Genomic DNA, 17094 nt, shown 5'->3' with positions numbered 1-17094 from the left:
CGATGAGTGCACCATTGGAAGACCTGAAAGACCAAGTTAGGGACAGATTGTCATGGAGAAAATCTATCTGTGTGGTTGCTAAGAGTTGACAATGACTTGATGGCACATAATCAATCAATAGCTTGACCTCAAAGCTCCCAAGCATACAAGTTCCTTGCTTATATTATTTTGAATGGTCACAAATTATCAGGTGGCTTAGTGTAGCAAGGGAAAATTGTGAGATGACTTGGTCCTGGGCTTCCTTTTTAGATTGAATTCTCTCTATCCCAGATAGGCTAAATCACCTTATACTGTATGTATGAAAAGCGAGGCAGTAAACAAATGAAATAAAGGGGCTTGGTGTAATAATACCAGTGGCCTTTTCAGGTTTCTCAGGGTTTAATCATTTTAGGCTGTACTTTAGTTTCAGATATATTTCCCCATTTCTAGTTTCTGCTTTAGAATCACTTTTTAAAGTTGTCACCCTGAAAATACTAAAATGGAACATGTCTACCAAATTCAATAGTTCCCTACTTAATACAATACTGCACAACACTTAAATGATATCTTCTGTAAATGAAGGGGTTGTGCGTGCGCACTTCTTTGAGTCAGTGTTGACTCCTGGCAACTGCCTGGACAAGCCCTTGCACTTTTCTTGGCAAGGTTTTTCAGAAGTGGTTTGCCATTGCCTCCTTCCCAGGGCTGAGTAACTGGCCCAAGGTCACCCAGTTGGCTTCGTGTCTAAGGCAGGACTAGAACTCAGAGTCTCCCAGTTTCTAGCCTGGTGCCTTAACCACTACACTGAACTGGCTCTCAAATGAAGGGAGGGAGAGATAAATTCTCTGAATAAGAAATTGTCTTCTACTTAGACCTGAGAAACTTCCTGTTTTTGTTGCCAAAGTACAGCAGTATAAAAAAAGGCTGACAGCTATTGCTTAATTTGCATGTGAGTAATGAGACTCATATACAGACACCCTACAAAATCAAAAGTACTTATATTAAAGCCAGTGTAGTTTTACTGAAATAAATTAGCCTCAGTTTAAGTTAATTTATTTTAATAGGATTATGGGCTTGGGATGTTAAGTCATTCTCCTGTGACAGCCAAACTCTACAGCTAAAGTAAATTACATGAGAAAGTGCTAGCAGTATGGAGAGTACAGAAGTGTTTACAGTGGAAGGCAAATTCTCTGAAAAGGTTGAATGCAGCCATTGTTTCCAGTGCTCATGCAATTCCATCTGATCCCATTTGAGCTGAGGTGGCTCTCTGCCACCAATCATGTGCTCTAAAGGTGTGACTACTCCATGCCTCGAAGCATTAAGTGATGTCCAGCACAAGCCAGTTTGATGACGGAACCACACAGAATGTTCTTTGCTTCTTTAAAAAAATGATCCTGAAAGAATCCTACTAGATGCTTTGATCCAAGATCCTTCCACCCTTCCATCTCAATCATTTATTTAGTATTGGCAAGAAAATCATATAGATGTGTCCATGACTTTATCAGTATTTCAACACGATTTGAAGGAAACTACCGTTTTTCTTAATAAATGCTGAGTAAATCCACCTATACTCCAAAACATTTGATTATAGGGTGAAGCAAGGTCCATGGAGAGAATGGAAATGAAATGGTGAAGTACCATATTAAAACTGAAAAGGAACAAAGGAGTCTTGCTATAAATGACTTGTTTCTTAACCAGCTCCAGGAAGCCAACTTCCTTCCTAGCCTATACTATTTCTTATGGTCACTATAGTTTTGTATTCATGTGCAGTTGCTAAATTTCGTCGTCACCCAGAGATCATAGCAGCCAAGGAAAGTATACTCTGCATTAGCGTCTCCTGAAACCTGCTATTGACAAACCAGGCCAGAAGGCTGAGCTGCCCCCTGCTGGAGGGAAACTGAACACTTACCACACAAATGTGAAAGCAGAATTGCGTTAAGTTTATGCAAAATGTAAAAGCTCAATCTCTTTCATACGACACAATTAGAATCACTTTTCCTTTGATAAAAATGGAAATTTTATTTTGAATGTCAACGCCAGGATAAAATCCTCTGCTATTATTGCATAGAGCAGAGTCACTTAAGATTCTGTTGCAAATGTCATTTCTCCTTGGACCCCATTCTGTCAAGGCATCTGCCAGCAGGGGTATTAGTCACACAGGGCTATCTTCCCACCAGTAATATCCCCAGCAGTCCCAAAGTTTTCTGTGAGCTGCTATGGGGCCAGGATGATGTGCCGTTGCCCTTCACCATTCTTGATTTCACTGGTAACATTGGTCACAGGTACTGCAGATGATCTGTGTATCGAACCCATGGGACTGACACCTCTGAAAGAGAAAGGCCCCTTTGAATATTCACAACTTCACAACCATTGTAAATTACTTTTATATAGTCCCTGGCTGTTAAGGAACAAGGCTGGGCAAGTCCTTTTCCAGAAACCCTAGGAAGTACTACCTATTAGGATTAACGATTATTAGGATGTAATGATTTCACATGCTGTATCTTCTAATTGTCTTTTGGCTGCAAATTTCTGCAAGAAAAACCTTCTGTTCTGGCAGATGAGCAATTTTCCTTCACAGAGGGGTTGCTCAGGATTTTCCCTTAGCTTAAGGAATGTCTTGATTCCTTCCTGTTATTTCCCACGTCTCTTCCCATTGAATCCATGGTCCCCATCTAAGCCTTCTTCCCAGTTAGCTTCCTTTCCTCTGCACACCCTTTTCCCAGGGCTCCCTGGTATTCCTCTGGACACTGAACAGGCCAATAAAGAGCAGAAGGCAGCCAAAGAAGAAACCCATGGACTACAAAAGAGAAACTGGGCAGAGACACATTTCAGCCATTTCTAAACTCACTCAAACAGTCATCTCCATCGATCAGCTCTAGCATACTAGATTAAATTTTAATTTAGAACCAATTCTTTCATGCTAGGAACCTTTGTCCCCTCCCTGCTGATCTACTCACTTTTGGGAGAAAACAGGAGAGTGTGCAATGATTCTAGGCCGTGCTGTCAGCACTACTTCCCCACGACTGGCCTCCACCAGAATATTCTGGATAGTGTTATCCAGCACCATTTCAGCCAGATTTGCAAATGCCGGCATCCTTAACAGAAAGCACACTTCAGATCTTCATGTTCACTGATACTGGTGCTTCCCATTTTGCTTTCACAGGACTGAACCCACAGCCCCACCCTGCCCCCCCACTTTATAATGCCACAGTCAATGCTGGAAACGCATGCCCAGGTTTAACCAGTCAAGCATGCATCACCCAAGATAGTATTTTATGGTGCAAAAAACCCTCATCTTGGTGTACTTAAAAGTCAGGTATGTAGAAAATATGGATCCGTCAATTTATATTGAGAAACTCAATTGACAGGGGAAAACAACTATCTCCTGCTAGTGAGAGACACTTTGGCAGTGCATAAGACTAGTTAATATCTGTAATTTGTTTGCAATATTCTATATTTGAAAGATTTGGAAAACTTCAACAAGGGTTAGCATCGTAAGGAGACAGTGCTACTTTCTCAACAAGCCTGGCAGACTTAAGCTTTCATTCAAGCTTCAGCACCAGTACCAGAACATTAAATGCAGGTATAGAAAGCTTCTCAGACCAAATATTATAACCAGACTGCAACCTTGGCTGGATTTAGCCATCACTCTGCTTCTGGTTACTCCAGCCCAGGACTGCTACTTTGAATCCTAATCTCTGCCTGACTTTGACTATGTTCCTCCTTCTGGTCCTTCTGTATTGTTGTCTGGAAATTTGAGCATCTGTTTGGTTCTGATTACATACCTGCCTCTGGGCCCTTAGATTCATACTCTCATATTCCTTTGCTGGAACTTGACATGCCTGGTGTTGACTAAGCTACATGAAACAGACCTCCAGGAGGCATGGGCAGGAAAAGAGGATAGTTAAGACACTGAAGCTCCATGCCCAAGGCCATTTTGAGGGCCTAAGCTTTGAAAAGACACTGCCACCATATTTGCCAGACCTTTTCCTTCACCTATGAGAGGAAGCTTCTCAGTAGACCAAACACAGTACTAAAGTTCATATATTTGTGACTCAAATTGCATATATTGATACAATGTTCTAGAAGCTCCAGGAAAAATATGGCCTCCTTATCATTAACTTTCCTGCTCAATATTTTTCTGTAGGAAAGTTTTGATTTGGGGCAGCCTTATAAATAGAATAAATAAATAAATCTGATACACTTTTGCATTACAAGAATATTGGCCTGGAACACGGCTATTTTGCCTGCACTTTTGGTTTAGGGATGGCCTGTCAAATTGAGACTCTGTCTTACCTGACAATGGATTCTTTCTCTTCCCGGAACTGTTCCTTGCGAATGATAACGCTTAGGTTCTCTGTAACAACTGAAGTGCCTCCAGAAGATACTGTTTCTCTTCCTGAATCTTCATCATCTGCCCTACTCTTAGTGCTGAACTCTGGGGAAGGAGTTGTTGGGGAGGTGCCAGTTGGACTCTTCTTCTGTTTTGCTGACTTCTCACACCAGAATTGGTAGAAGTAGGGTATGGGTTCTGCAAGGCTCCTGATCACTGCTTCTTGGAACTGTGTCTCCTCTAACAAGCCCCTGGAATATCAAAAAGGACATTTATTACAATTCAGTTTAAGGATCAATCAGATTTGTTGCATCATTGCCCACTGCACCTGAAAACCTGGCCATGTAAAAGCTAATACATGCTTAAGATTATTCACGTATGGACAGGGATAAAAGAAGACAAAAAACTCTGCCAGGGATGCAGCCCTACAATGGTTGAACTGAGTGATAGTGACTGGCCCAAAGTCCCCAGTGAATTTTATGGGCGGAGGATGGAGGTGAACTTACTTACTTACTTACTTACTTACTTACTTATTTATTTACTTACTTACTTACTATCCTGCCTTTATTATTTTTATAAGTAACTCAAGGCAGCAAACATATCTAATGCTCCTTCCTCCTCCTCCTATTTTCCCCACAACAACTACCCTGTGAGGTGAGCTGGGCTGAGAGAGGGTGACTGGCCCAAGGTCACCCAGCCAGCTTTCATACCTAAGGCGGGACTAGAACTCTCAGTCTCCTGGTTCCTAGCCTGGTGCCTTAACCACTAGGCCAAACTGGATGGTTCATGTCAGTGTGATACACTGGACTTGGACTAGGGAAACCAATCTCCTTTCAGGCCTTGCATTAATTAATTGCTTTTAATTTAACCTACTTTATGGAATTATTGTGAAAGTGTACAGGAATAATTCAAAATACATTACCTTCAACATCTTGGTGAAAGAGCAGAACACACATATGATAAATATCCTGATCCTGCAGTCTATATCAGGGTTTCTCAACCGTGGCAATTTTAAGATGTGTGGACTTGAACTTCCAGAATTCCTCACCCAGCATAGTTGCCAAGGTTGAGAAACACTGGTCTATATATTTATAAAACACCACAGCTGATACACAGTAAGACAGCGCATATACCATCTAAATATTTCAGGACTTCTAATAGACAAGCCACCTACTTGATCACCGTAGACAGCATGTCTGTCAGTAGTTGGGCTTCTTGTTCTGTGCAGTTTCCTTGCTCCATCCAGATGGAATCCTTTATAGATCCTCTTCTAGTTTTGCTCACACGTGAGAACAGAGATGTCTTATGTACAGAATCTTTTCTTGCTGTTTTCTTCTTCAACTGGCTATAAAAACAGAAAGTGAATATTAAAACTCGTTTACAAATTATGTTAAGTGTTTCCACAGTCATGAGATGCCTGGAAACAAGGAGATAGGATTTGTCCTCCAGCTCCGTTGGTAAATATTCTTCTACCACAGGGGTGGGTTGGAAGATTTTTTTCCCCAATTCCAATATTCCCACATTAAGAGAAGCAATGTGTAAAACAGTTTTTATTCATAAGAATATGATTTGAGCAAGACTAAGGCAAACACTGTGTGGTTTCACACATCATAAAACATGCTAAACCAAATCAGCACATCTGGTGAGCTCACCTTTGTGATTTGTAAACTTATGGCTTTGCACAACACAGAAATCTAGCCACTGTGGTATATTCAACAATTCTAAAATAAACTATGGCTTAGTATAATGTGTGCATCCAGCCATTGTTGTATATTAATTGCAAAGAGCATCCCAGAACTAAGTGGTGGATTGGTAGAGGTCCAGCATCTCTATCTGGACAGGTGACAAGTGGGGAAGGCAAGGCAAATCATTTGTCTTACCGGTAAAGGAAGTGCTGGGGCAAATCATTTGAGAAGTTGGACAAGAAATCGTCAATTGAGTGCGACCTGGCTGTAAAGCCAAGGTGCATGAGGAAGGGCTTAGGTAATTCGGGCTTGGGCCAAAACCTGCTGGCCTCCTTGTTCCTTATTTGCCTCCTCTGGTTGCGGCTAGCAGGAGCATTTGGCCCATGGATGTTCCTAATAGGAGGAAGAGTCTGTTGGGAAGAAATTAAAAGCAATTGTTTAGTGAATGGGACTGTCTAACCAATTTAACTCATAACATACAAGCATCTTGCTAAATAATTAAATGTGAGAAGACAACAGAAGGAATGTGTAACTGGGAGTTAACTTTCATTTTATTTCATATATATTTCCTATCTGCAGCCTATCCCTTGATCTGCCCAGGAATTACATTATGTACAGTATGTGTAGCCTTGTCTCACTTGCTGGCTCCTTATTTCCCACCCCAATTCTTTTCCAACCCCTGGGGACAAGGTGGGATATAAATCAAATGCTGCAGAGCCTGCAGCACAGGATTCCTGGGGTTCAACAAAATTCCTTAATACACAGAGAAACTTGGATAGTCCATGGCAGAATCTTCCTCGGAGTTTATTTGTAAGATTCATGACAGGCTCGTTAGGAACATCATCAGCTAGTATTCACTGACACACTGAAAAAGAGGATTTGCTGCATTCACAAAATATATTTGCTGCATTGTGCTTAGATATAACTAGGCCTAAGAAAAACTGATTCTGCAGGTTGAGAAAAGAAGCCAGCCTTCTACCACAATGATTTGATGCTACAAGCCCATCTGTGTCCAGAACAGTCTTGAAAATTAACTTAAGGAGAGCCCTGAAGGATCAGGCCATAGGTTCACCTAGGCCAGAGTTTAGTGTCATGGTGGTGAACTGGATGCATTTGGGAAGCAAATAAACCCAGACTGAAGGGGAACAACCTCTCCCAATTTGACTATGCACCTTGTAAAAAAGGACTTATTTTTGTTGGTCCTAAATCTCCCTGCACACAACTGTGAATATCCACAAGTTCTAACATTGTGAGAGAGGAAGGAAACCTTTTCTTTCTTTTTTTATCTCAGTATGCATCATATCCTCCTTTACCATCCTTTGTTCCAAACTAAACAGCCCCAAATGCTATCCACCAGTCTTTCTGCACAGGGGTTCTGCTTCTGCCTTCTAATAAATTCAGTTGCCTTTTCTAGCTCTATACAGTAATATTCTTGTATGGTGATGACCAGAACTATAAGCAATACTGAATCCCATTTTGATTTGTAAGAGGGATTATATGAGCAGTTCTATTTTCAGTTCCCTTCTTAATGATTCCAAATACAGAATTTGCATACTTGCAGCTATATACTGGGTTACATCTTCATTGAGCTGTCCACCAAGATTCTTGAGATGCCAGCTCAAATCCCATTAATTCATGGGTGAAGTATGGATTTTTTTGCCAACATACATTACTTGACACTTGTTTACGCTGAACTTCATCTGGCATTTTAAAGGCCATTCATCCAATTTGAGAGATACATCTGGAGTTCAACACAATCCCGCTTTGATTTTATTACCCTGAATAGTTTGGTGTCATCAGCAAACATGGCCCCTTCATTGCCTCAGCTCTAGCTCCAGATCATTTATATTCAAGCCAAAAAGCACTTACTCCAACAGTAATCCCTAGGGGGCTCCACACTGCACATCCTGACAGCTTGATTTTTGCTCATTTATTCCTGCTCTTTATTTACTTTTTTAAACCAGTTACCTATCCACAAGAGCACCTATTCTCTAATCCTATGGCAGATGAGATAATTCAGGAACTTTCAGTGAGGGACTCTGTAAGAATATACAGTATCTATTGAGTCACTCTTGTCTTCAGGCTTGCTGACTCCCTCAAATAGGGAGGCAGAACTTACTTTTATGGAAGCTATGTTCTGTTTCAGCAAGACTAATTAATCTATGTGCTTGTTTTTCCCTTTAATAATACTGTCAACAATTTTCTACAGAACCGATATAAAGCTAGCTGGCCTATAGTTTCCTTTATCCCCCCTCAGTCCCTTTTTAAATTGATTGCATCAGTTATTTTCAAGTCCTTGGGAACAGATATCAATATTAAAAAGAAGTTGCATATTTCATATTTCAGGTCTTTAAGAATTCTGAGTGAATATCATTTAGACTAGAGATATATTTAGTTTTAGTTGTCAGTTTGGCTTATAATTTAATCTCTTATTGTTATTTGTTTCACTTGATTCAATCTTCCTGCTGAAAAAGTCAACTTGGGCACAGGCATCTGTCATACTTTCTTAGCAGTGAAGACCAAAGCAGAGAATTCATTCAAATTCTCTGCTATCTTCCTATCCAGCTTGAGCACTCCTTTAATGCTTATGTTGTCCAATGGCCTGATTGGCTTCCTACTCAAAAATCTTTGAAGATTTTTTTGTTTTGCTGTTAACGTTCTTTGTCTTGTGCTCTGTGAAGTATTTTTGCATATTTTATTGACTCCTTGCACTTTTTTTGCTCAACATTTTTCAAATGTTCCTTTTTGTTCTCATTTGGGAAAGATTTCCACTTTTTGAAGAAAGCCTTTTGCCTTTAACTGCATCTCTGATCCTGCTTGTTAGACACTCTGGTATCCTCTTGGGCTTTCTGAACTTATACATTCCAGCTGAGATTCTGTTATTCTTGGTTTGAATAATTGCCAAACATTTGAAGACCACTGACTTTCTTGACTCTTGCTTTCAATTTTCTTTTCACCAATCTATTTATTTTTTTAAAGCTTGTTCTTCTGAAGTCACACTTGACTGAGTTGGACTTTGTTGCCAAGCATTCACTTAGATACATCTGAAGGTAATCGTGTTATGATTCCCAATTGGTTCAATACATCTCTTGGGAAAAATTCTGGACTGTGTTTAGCATTAAGGTCAGCATTGTCTCCTCTCTTGTTGGCTCTTTGATTTTGAGTGCATAACTATTTAGAATATCTAGAAATTTGGTCTCTTAGTCCTGTGCAGAATATACATTTTCCCAACCTATGTTTACATGAGTACCCAGCTTGCTGGGGAAGGTGACAACTGGGGAAGCCAATGGCAAACCACCCCGCTATAGTCTGCCAAGAAAACGTCGCGAAAAGCGGCATCCCCCCAAAGGGTCAGACATGACTTGGTGCTTGCACAGGGAACCTTTCACCTTTTTTTTCATGTTTACATGGAGGTGATTATGATTACTGTTTCTTTTTCTCTAATTTCATTTTCTATCTATGGGTCACCTTTAGCCTCTTGGTGGTGGTGGTGGGGAATAGCATGTCCTGAGTACCAACTTGCTTTTGAGGATTGATACGGACAAAATGTGGTCCACTGGAGAAGGAAATGGCAACCTACTCCAGTATCCTTGCCAAGAAAACCCCATGGACAATATCAAAAGGCTAAAAGATAAGATGCCAGAAGATGAGCCCCTCAGGTCAGAAGGTGTCCAATATGCTACTCGGGAAGAGCGGAGGGCAATTACGAGTAGCTCCAGAAAGAGGGAAGTGGCTGGGCCAAAGCCGAAAGGACGCTCAGTGTCCTTTGCGTCTGGAAGTGGAAGTGAAAGGAAAGTTCAATGCTGTAAAGAACAAAATTGCATAGGAACCTGGAATGTAAGATCTATGAATCAAGGCAAGCTGGATGTGGTCAAATATGAGATGGCAAGCTTGAACATTGACATTTTGGGAATCAGCGAACTACAATGGCCGAGAATGGGTGAATTTAATTCAGGTGACCATTATATCTACTACTGTGGGCAAGAATCCCTTAGAAGAAATGGAGTAGCCCTCACAGTCAATAAAAGAGTGGGAAAAGCAGTACTGGGGTACAACCTCAGAAATGACAGAATAATCTCAGTTCGAATCCAAGGCAAACCATTCAACATCACAGTAATCCAAGTCTATGCCCCAACCACTGATGCTGAAGAAGCTGAAGTTGACTGGTTCTATGAAGACCTGCAACACCTTCTAGAACTAACTCCAAAAAAGATGTCCTTTTCATCATAGGGGATTGGAATGTTAAAGTAGGAAGTCAAGAAATAACCAGAACAACAGGCAAGTTCAGCCTTGGAGTACAAAATGAAGCAGGGCAAAGGCTAATAGAGTTTTGTCAAGAGAATATGCTGGTCATAGCAAACACTCTTTCCCAACAACACAAGATACGACTACACATGGACATCACCAGATGGTCAATACCAAAATCAGATTGATTATGTACTTTGCAGCCAAAGATGGAGAAGCTCTATAGAGTCAGTAAAAACAAGACCTGGAGCTGACTGTGGCTCAGATCATGAGCTTCTTATTGCAAAATTTATGCTTAAATTGAAGAACGTAGGGAAAACCACTAGACCATTCAGGTATGACCTAAATCGTATCCCTATTCATCACCTCCAGTGGAGGTGGAGGTGATGAATAGATTTAAGGGACTAGATCTGGTAGACAGAGTGCCTGAAGAACTATGGACAGGAGGCAGCAACTAAAACCATCCCAAAGAAAAAGAAATGCAAGAAAGCAAAGTGGTTGTCTGATGAGGCTTTACGAATAGCTGAGGAAAGAAGGAAAGCGAAAAGCAAGAGAGAAGGGGAAGATATAACCGAATGCAGATTTCCAGAGAACAGCAAGGAGAGATAAGAAGGCCTTCTTAGATGAACAGTGCAAAGAAATCAAGGAAAACAATAGACTGGGGAAGACTAGAGATCTCTTCAAGAAAATTGGAGATATCAAGGGAACGTTTTGTGCAAAGATGGGCATGATAAAGGACAAAAAAGGCAGGGACCTAACAGAAGCAGAAGAGATTAAGAAAAGGTGGCAAGAATATACAGAAGAACTATACAAGAAAGATCTTAATGTCCCTGATAACTACGATGGTGTGGTCACTGACCTTGAGCTGGACATCCTAGAGAGTGAAGTCAAGTGGGCCTTAGGAAGCATTACTAACAACAAAGCTAGCAGAGATGACAGTATTCCAGCTGAGCACTCATTATGCCAAAAAATTTGGAAAACTCAACAGTGGCCACAGGACTGGAAAAGGTCAGTTTACGTTCCAATTCCAAAAAAGGCCAATGCCAAATAATGTTCAAACTACCGCACAATTGCACTCATTTCACATGCTAGCAAGGTTATGCTCAAAATCCTACAAGCTAGGCTTCAGCAATATATGAACCAAGAAATATCAGAAGTACAAGCTGGGTTTCAAAGAGGTAGAGGAACTAGAGATCAAATTGCCAACATTTGCTGGATCATGGAGAAAGCAAGAGAGTTCCCGAAAAACATCTACTTCTGCTTCATTGACTACGCTAAAGCCTTTGATTGTGTGGATCACAACAAACTGGCAAATTCTTAAAGAGATGGGAGTACTGGACCACCTTACCTGTCTCCTGAGAAGCCTGTATGCGGGTCAGGAAGCAACAGTTAGAACCGGACATGGAACAACTGATTGGTTCAAAATTGGGAAATGAATACGACAAGGCTGTATTTTGTCACCCTGCTTATTTAACTTATATGCAGAGTACATCATGAGAAATGCCGGGCTGGATGAATCACAAGCCGGAATTAAGATTGCCGGGAGAAATATCAACAACCTCAGATTTGCGGACGATACCACCCTAATGGCAGAAAGTGAAGAGGAACTAAAGAGCCTCTTGATGAGGGTGAAAGAGGAGAGTGCAAAAGCTGGCTTGAAACTCAACATTAAAAAAACTAAGATCATGGCATCTGGTTCCATCACTTCCTGGCAAATAGAAGGGGAAAAAATGGAAGCAGTGACAGATTTTATTTTCTTGGGCTCCAAGATCACCGCAGACGGTGATTGCAGCCATGAAATTAAAAGACACTTGCTCCTTGGGAGGAAAGCTATGGCAAACCTAGACAGCATACTAAAAAGCAGAGACACCTTGCCGACAAAGGTTCATATAATCAAAGCTATGGTTTTCCCCGTAGTAATATATGGCTGTGAGAGCTGGACCATAAGGAAGGCTGAGCACCGAAGAATTGATGCTTTCAAACTGTGGTGCTGGAGGAGACTCTTAAGAGTCCCTTGGACTGCAAGGAGGTCAGATCAGTCAATCTTACAGGACATCAACCCTGACTGCTCATTGGAAGGACAGATACTGAAGCTGAAGCTCAAATACTTTGGCCACCTAATGCGAAGAGAAGACTCACTTGAAAAGACCCTGATGCTAGGAAAGACTGAAGGCAAAAGGAGAAGGGGAGGGCAGAGGATGAGATGGTTAGATAGCATCACCGATGCAATGAACATGAATTTGAGTAACCTCCGGGAGACAATGGAGGACAAAAAGGCCTGGCATGCTATGGTCCATGGGGTCATGAAGAGTTGGACATGACTTAACGACTGAACAACAACAACAATGGACATCAGTCCATTGGATTCTGCTCCATTTTGTGGCTTCTACTTTATGTCAGTCTGCATACAAAGCAGCACTGCTCCCATTATGTCCTTCCCTTTCTTTTCTACAGAAGTTACATTGCAAAGGTAACTGTATCCCACTGTTTATATCAAATTTCTGTAATGTGTGCTGTTTTCTTCCTCACATCAAAATCTCCCCCATTCTTAGCATTTGCATATAAGCACCTATATACATCTCATCCTTTGATTTTTCATGGCATGAACCTTTAACCTTGTGACCTTATGCCTTTCTTGATTAATTATATCCATTATACCTACACTGTCACCCTCTGAACAATTACAAACATTTTCACCCTTATCCCTTATAAGTGATTTTTCCCAGAATGAATGGATGTTCCTTGCATCCTGATGGCTTTAGTGATTCATACAATTAGTATGAATTTAAATTAGTATGTATTTAAAGCTATCCATGTACACTCTTAACATATGAAATAGGCTCTGAATTGTGTACATATTCCACTGGTACTAAAACATATTTTAAGGCAGATAGCCCGTCTGAAAAATAGATAAGGAAACAAGTTTGACAGCTAAGTCAGGGTTAGACATAGAGAGTTAATTATACTGTGAAGGCAGAGGGAAAATTGGCTCATCCTATCAGGGTATTCTATTTTTTTTTCCTATGCCAATATTCATATTCACTTGGGTAAAACCATATTAGATTCTTACTCACCTTCACCTGCTCTAGCAGCAGTGTCAAATATCATGGAAATACATTGCACGCACTTATCTTTGTGTTACAGTTATTCCAGTCTGTAATATAGAGGTCAAGTTCTCAATTAACTATCCCAGCTCTGAAATAAAAGCCCTATTAGCTATCCATTCTATCAATTGCTCCACGAGGGATCTCACTATATCTATACAAAGGCATGTAACTAATTACCTTGTATTTTCTGATCTCTGTAAGCTCTTTAAAAAGCTTTGGTAATCCTGGGGCGTTTGGAGCTCCCTAAAGAAGAAGAAGAGATAACAATAGCAAAAAGTGACAGAGGCTGAACAGAAGTCATATACAACTGAATGAAGCAAGTTAGTCCATATGCACAAAATTGTAGGGTGTAGCCCTGATTCTTTTTTTTTTTTAAGAAGGCTGCAACTCTGAGTAAAGGAGGACCTTAACCTTCTCTCTGACAGTCAGCTTCTGCTCGAAGTGGGCTCTCTCCAAGCTGCTTTTCTCCTTGTGGTTGTCTAGATGAGGCTGGGGAAAATCAGTAATGGTTTCTAAGCACAAAATTGACTTCAGAGGAAAAGTCAAGCAAACTCTTCTGCTCCTGCTGGTTTCCCCCTCAGCATCAAGCCCTTTAGTGGGTTTACTGTCAAAGTTCCTGGGGTTTAGTAATATCATTGACATGTTATATTAGGGGGGTTTTGGTAAGTTTCTTGTCTTTCATTTACCATTGCATACAGCTGGTAATTCCCAACCCCCTGCAAAAAGATGTGCCAATAGAAATCCAAAACACTGCAATTCAATAAATAAATGTACTTATTTAACATCACTACCCTTATAATTTAATTCTGTTTCAGTGTCATGGGGCTGGGTTCTTACCATGGACATTTTAAATTTGTAATGCTGATGTTTCAAATGTATTGTGTATGTTTATTACTAATATTTTAAATGTATTGTGTATATTTTATTACTTATATATTAGTGTATGTCACACTGTGGATGTTTTAATTTTATTGTAAGTTGCCATGCATTTATATGGAGTTAGTGGCATATACATTTAACAAATAAAACAAATGATTTATTTATATATCACTGTACTCTGCAGCTTTCAGTGATATACAAATAAGAATAAAGCAATACAAAAGGAGCTAAGATAATAATACATACAATTATATATGCCTCACTGAATTGAGTGAGAGCCAACGAGGCTTCCACAGGGAGCTTCCTAGACAATCACCAACATATAAATTAGTAAGAGGAAGATGCCGCTTAGATTTTCCACTTCAGCAGCTCAAATGACTTCGTTGGCCTTAAGAAAAAATATGTAGCTAAAACCTAATTTTGACTATATCTTTCCCTGGTACATTTAGAAAACATATGCAGGAAAACATGCAAGTACAAATCTATATAATGTTTGAATAACTGGTTGCTAATTCTGAAGGTCTAAACAATCCTGGCATCTCAATGATGTGGCCATGTCATACATCAGACCATCCTCCAAGCTGAAAACATCTCCAGTCATTTTTTAGCTGCTTTCCTACACATGGTCACAAAATGTAAGTAAGATCATGTGATGACAAAAACTTTGAGAAATACATCCTAATCAAAATATACCCTAGATGCCCCTTCATAGTAAGCTAGTTTTTACCTTGAAAGGTTCTTTTAGGTCCTTCTTCATATCCAGATCTTTCTCAGTGATGGTAAACTCCACAGCTTGGCGGGCTTTTTCGGTTTCCCATTCATGCAGCTCTTTCTCATACTGATCTAACGAGTCTTGAGTAAAAATCTACAGGGAAAATGCCCAAGGTTAACTGAGTATTATACAACTGGGATTTCTGCTACTTTTCTTCTTCTGTATTGTGTGAGAGTATGTCACCCCTTACATGCCTTCTGAAACCTAATTTCTGGCAGCGCTTTAGTTTTACGTTGTGACTTTATAGACATTACTGAAAACAACCATTTATCTCATCAAAGAGGAAACAAGGTAGTATATGCAAAACAGTTAAGCCAACATGCCTGGATTACAGGAAAGAGGACAAAAATGAAATCATGTATGTTCAAGAGCATTCTAATTGGCACATGCATCATGGAAAAATATAATTTGTTTTTGTGGTAAGCGTACATTGTTTCCACCTTCCTTGAGGCTTCTATGCAGATGTGCCATTGACAAAAGCCATTCAGCTTTAATTACTCTATTACATAAATACCACATTTGTTATTACTGATGAATATTAGTGAAGTAATCACTGACAGGTCTCCTTGCAGCCCAATACTCCTTAGAACTGCAGCCTTTCTGTTTGACACCCACACCTCCTATACTGAATATAAGCAACCCAACTCTGATCTCAGGCATCCACTAAGTCTCACCTCACAGATCAAATCCACATTGTAGAAACATGGATTTTCACCAGCATGCAGTGTAAGAACACAATGAGTGCTCTCTCCAGCCTGCACAATTCCATTCTGAGGTATGATCTTCAATGCCTTGAAACAAAACAATGGATTAGTATATAATGATATATTGAGGTTCAGACAGCCCTGATCCTTCTGTCCTTCTGCAAGGTCCTAAAGACTGTGGCATCAACCCATAGAGAATGTAAGAACCTTGAATGAGATATGTGTTGGGTTGGCCTCAGTTGCTTCTGTTATTATAATTATTACTGTTATTCCATTATTCTGTTTTTTTATGTACCAAAGGTTGTTGTGTTATGTTATGTTATGTTATTTTTAATTCCATGTTTCATGTTTCTTCAAACTGTAAGTCACTCAGGATCACCCTTCTGAATTGGGAAGCCATATAAATAAATCAATCAATCAATCAAATAAATAAAGCATGCAAGATAGTACACCCACATTAAATATCTTTACTTTTCACTCTGGAAATAGACTCTTTCCTCCTATAATTGAAAAAGAGTTAGAATAGCAGAATATAGCCACAACAGCAGAATATTCATGCAGAAAGCTTACTTTGGAGTCATGACTACAACACTGCAATTGGGCCAGGCCATTCTCTTTAGCAAGCATTTACGTTGACTTTTGGAGATGTTTCCATTTGCGGTGCAAGCTGGTTCAGACGTTTGAGCTGATAAAATTGAAGCCAAGAGACCAACCGTTCTGACATTGCCAGATGAAAGTTGAGGAAGCTTGAAAGGAGCAGAAGAGCTAGGAGAAAGCCAAGGGAGACCCAAAACAATCATGTAGATGGAACTCACCGCCATGGCAGGGGAGATCCCTATGTGCCAGGTAAAAACGATGACCTCATCCTCAGAAGCATTGTTGAGAAAAAAGAGGCGGCTACATTTGCTGTAAACTGGAATATTGCCAAGACAGATCCGTGGCTGAGATAAATATGCTGCCTGGAAAGAAAATAAACAGAATGAACTGCTAGCCTAACAAGTAAGGATCCCTTAGTTTCTTAACGTAGCTAGTGGAAGGAAACTAGGTGATCCACAGTGGGACCTAGTGCCAGTAGCTAATGGCAGACATTTATGGGGCATTCCATACATGAAACACTACTACAAATGAATGAATGGGATCCAGGGGAAAATATTAATTCTGTTAGGCACCATAAATGGATGGATAGAAATTAGTCATGAGAGTACAGAAAAAAATATTAGGCAATCAGATGCTGAAGAAAAATGAGAATTGTGCCTGGGGGCATATTTACATAGAAAAATGAATGCTTTTTTCATATATGTCATTTAAGCATAAGTCCACTCATATGTATACATGGAAAGGACTGAATCAAAAAGCATGATTGATTTGATTGTTTGTGATGAAAGACTTAGAA

General features: G+C 40.1%; 1 protein-coding gene across 1 annotated transcript in view; it reads right to left on the bottom strand.

Moving 5' to 3' along the window:
• Window positions 1-1969: 1969 nt before the first annotated feature.
• The window catches only part of CFAP65 (cilia and flagella associated protein 65), a 45020-nt gene continuing 29895 nt past the window's right edge, over window positions 1970-17094 (bottom strand). The window contains exons 22-30 of the mRNA XM_063288906.1: window positions 16517-16660; window positions 15672-15788; window positions 14953-15090; window positions 13524-13589; window positions 6190-6404; window positions 5484-5654; window positions 4273-4560; window positions 2934-3071; window positions 1970-2302 (exon numbers count right to left, since the gene is read on the bottom strand). Of these exons, the coding sequence (XP_063144976.1) occupies window positions 2191-2302; window positions 2934-3071; window positions 4273-4560; window positions 5484-5654; window positions 6190-6404; window positions 13524-13589; window positions 14953-15090; window positions 15672-15788; window positions 16517-16660 (1389 nt within the window). The 3' untranslated portion in view covers window positions 1970-2190. The remainder of the gene's footprint in view (window positions 2303-2933; window positions 3072-4272; window positions 4561-5483; window positions 5655-6189; window positions 6405-13523; window positions 13590-14952; window positions 15091-15671; window positions 15789-16516; window positions 16661-17094) is intronic.

Source organism: Candoia aspera, chromosome 1, assembly GCF_035149785.1.
Source record: "Candoia aspera isolate rCanAsp1 chromosome 1, rCanAsp1.hap2, whole genome shotgun sequence".
NCBI lineage: Eukaryota > Metazoa > Chordata > Lepidosauria > Squamata > Boidae > Candoia > Candoia aspera.
Note: the sequence above shows the minus strand (reverse complement) of the source record. Positions and strands in the feature narration are given on the sequence as shown.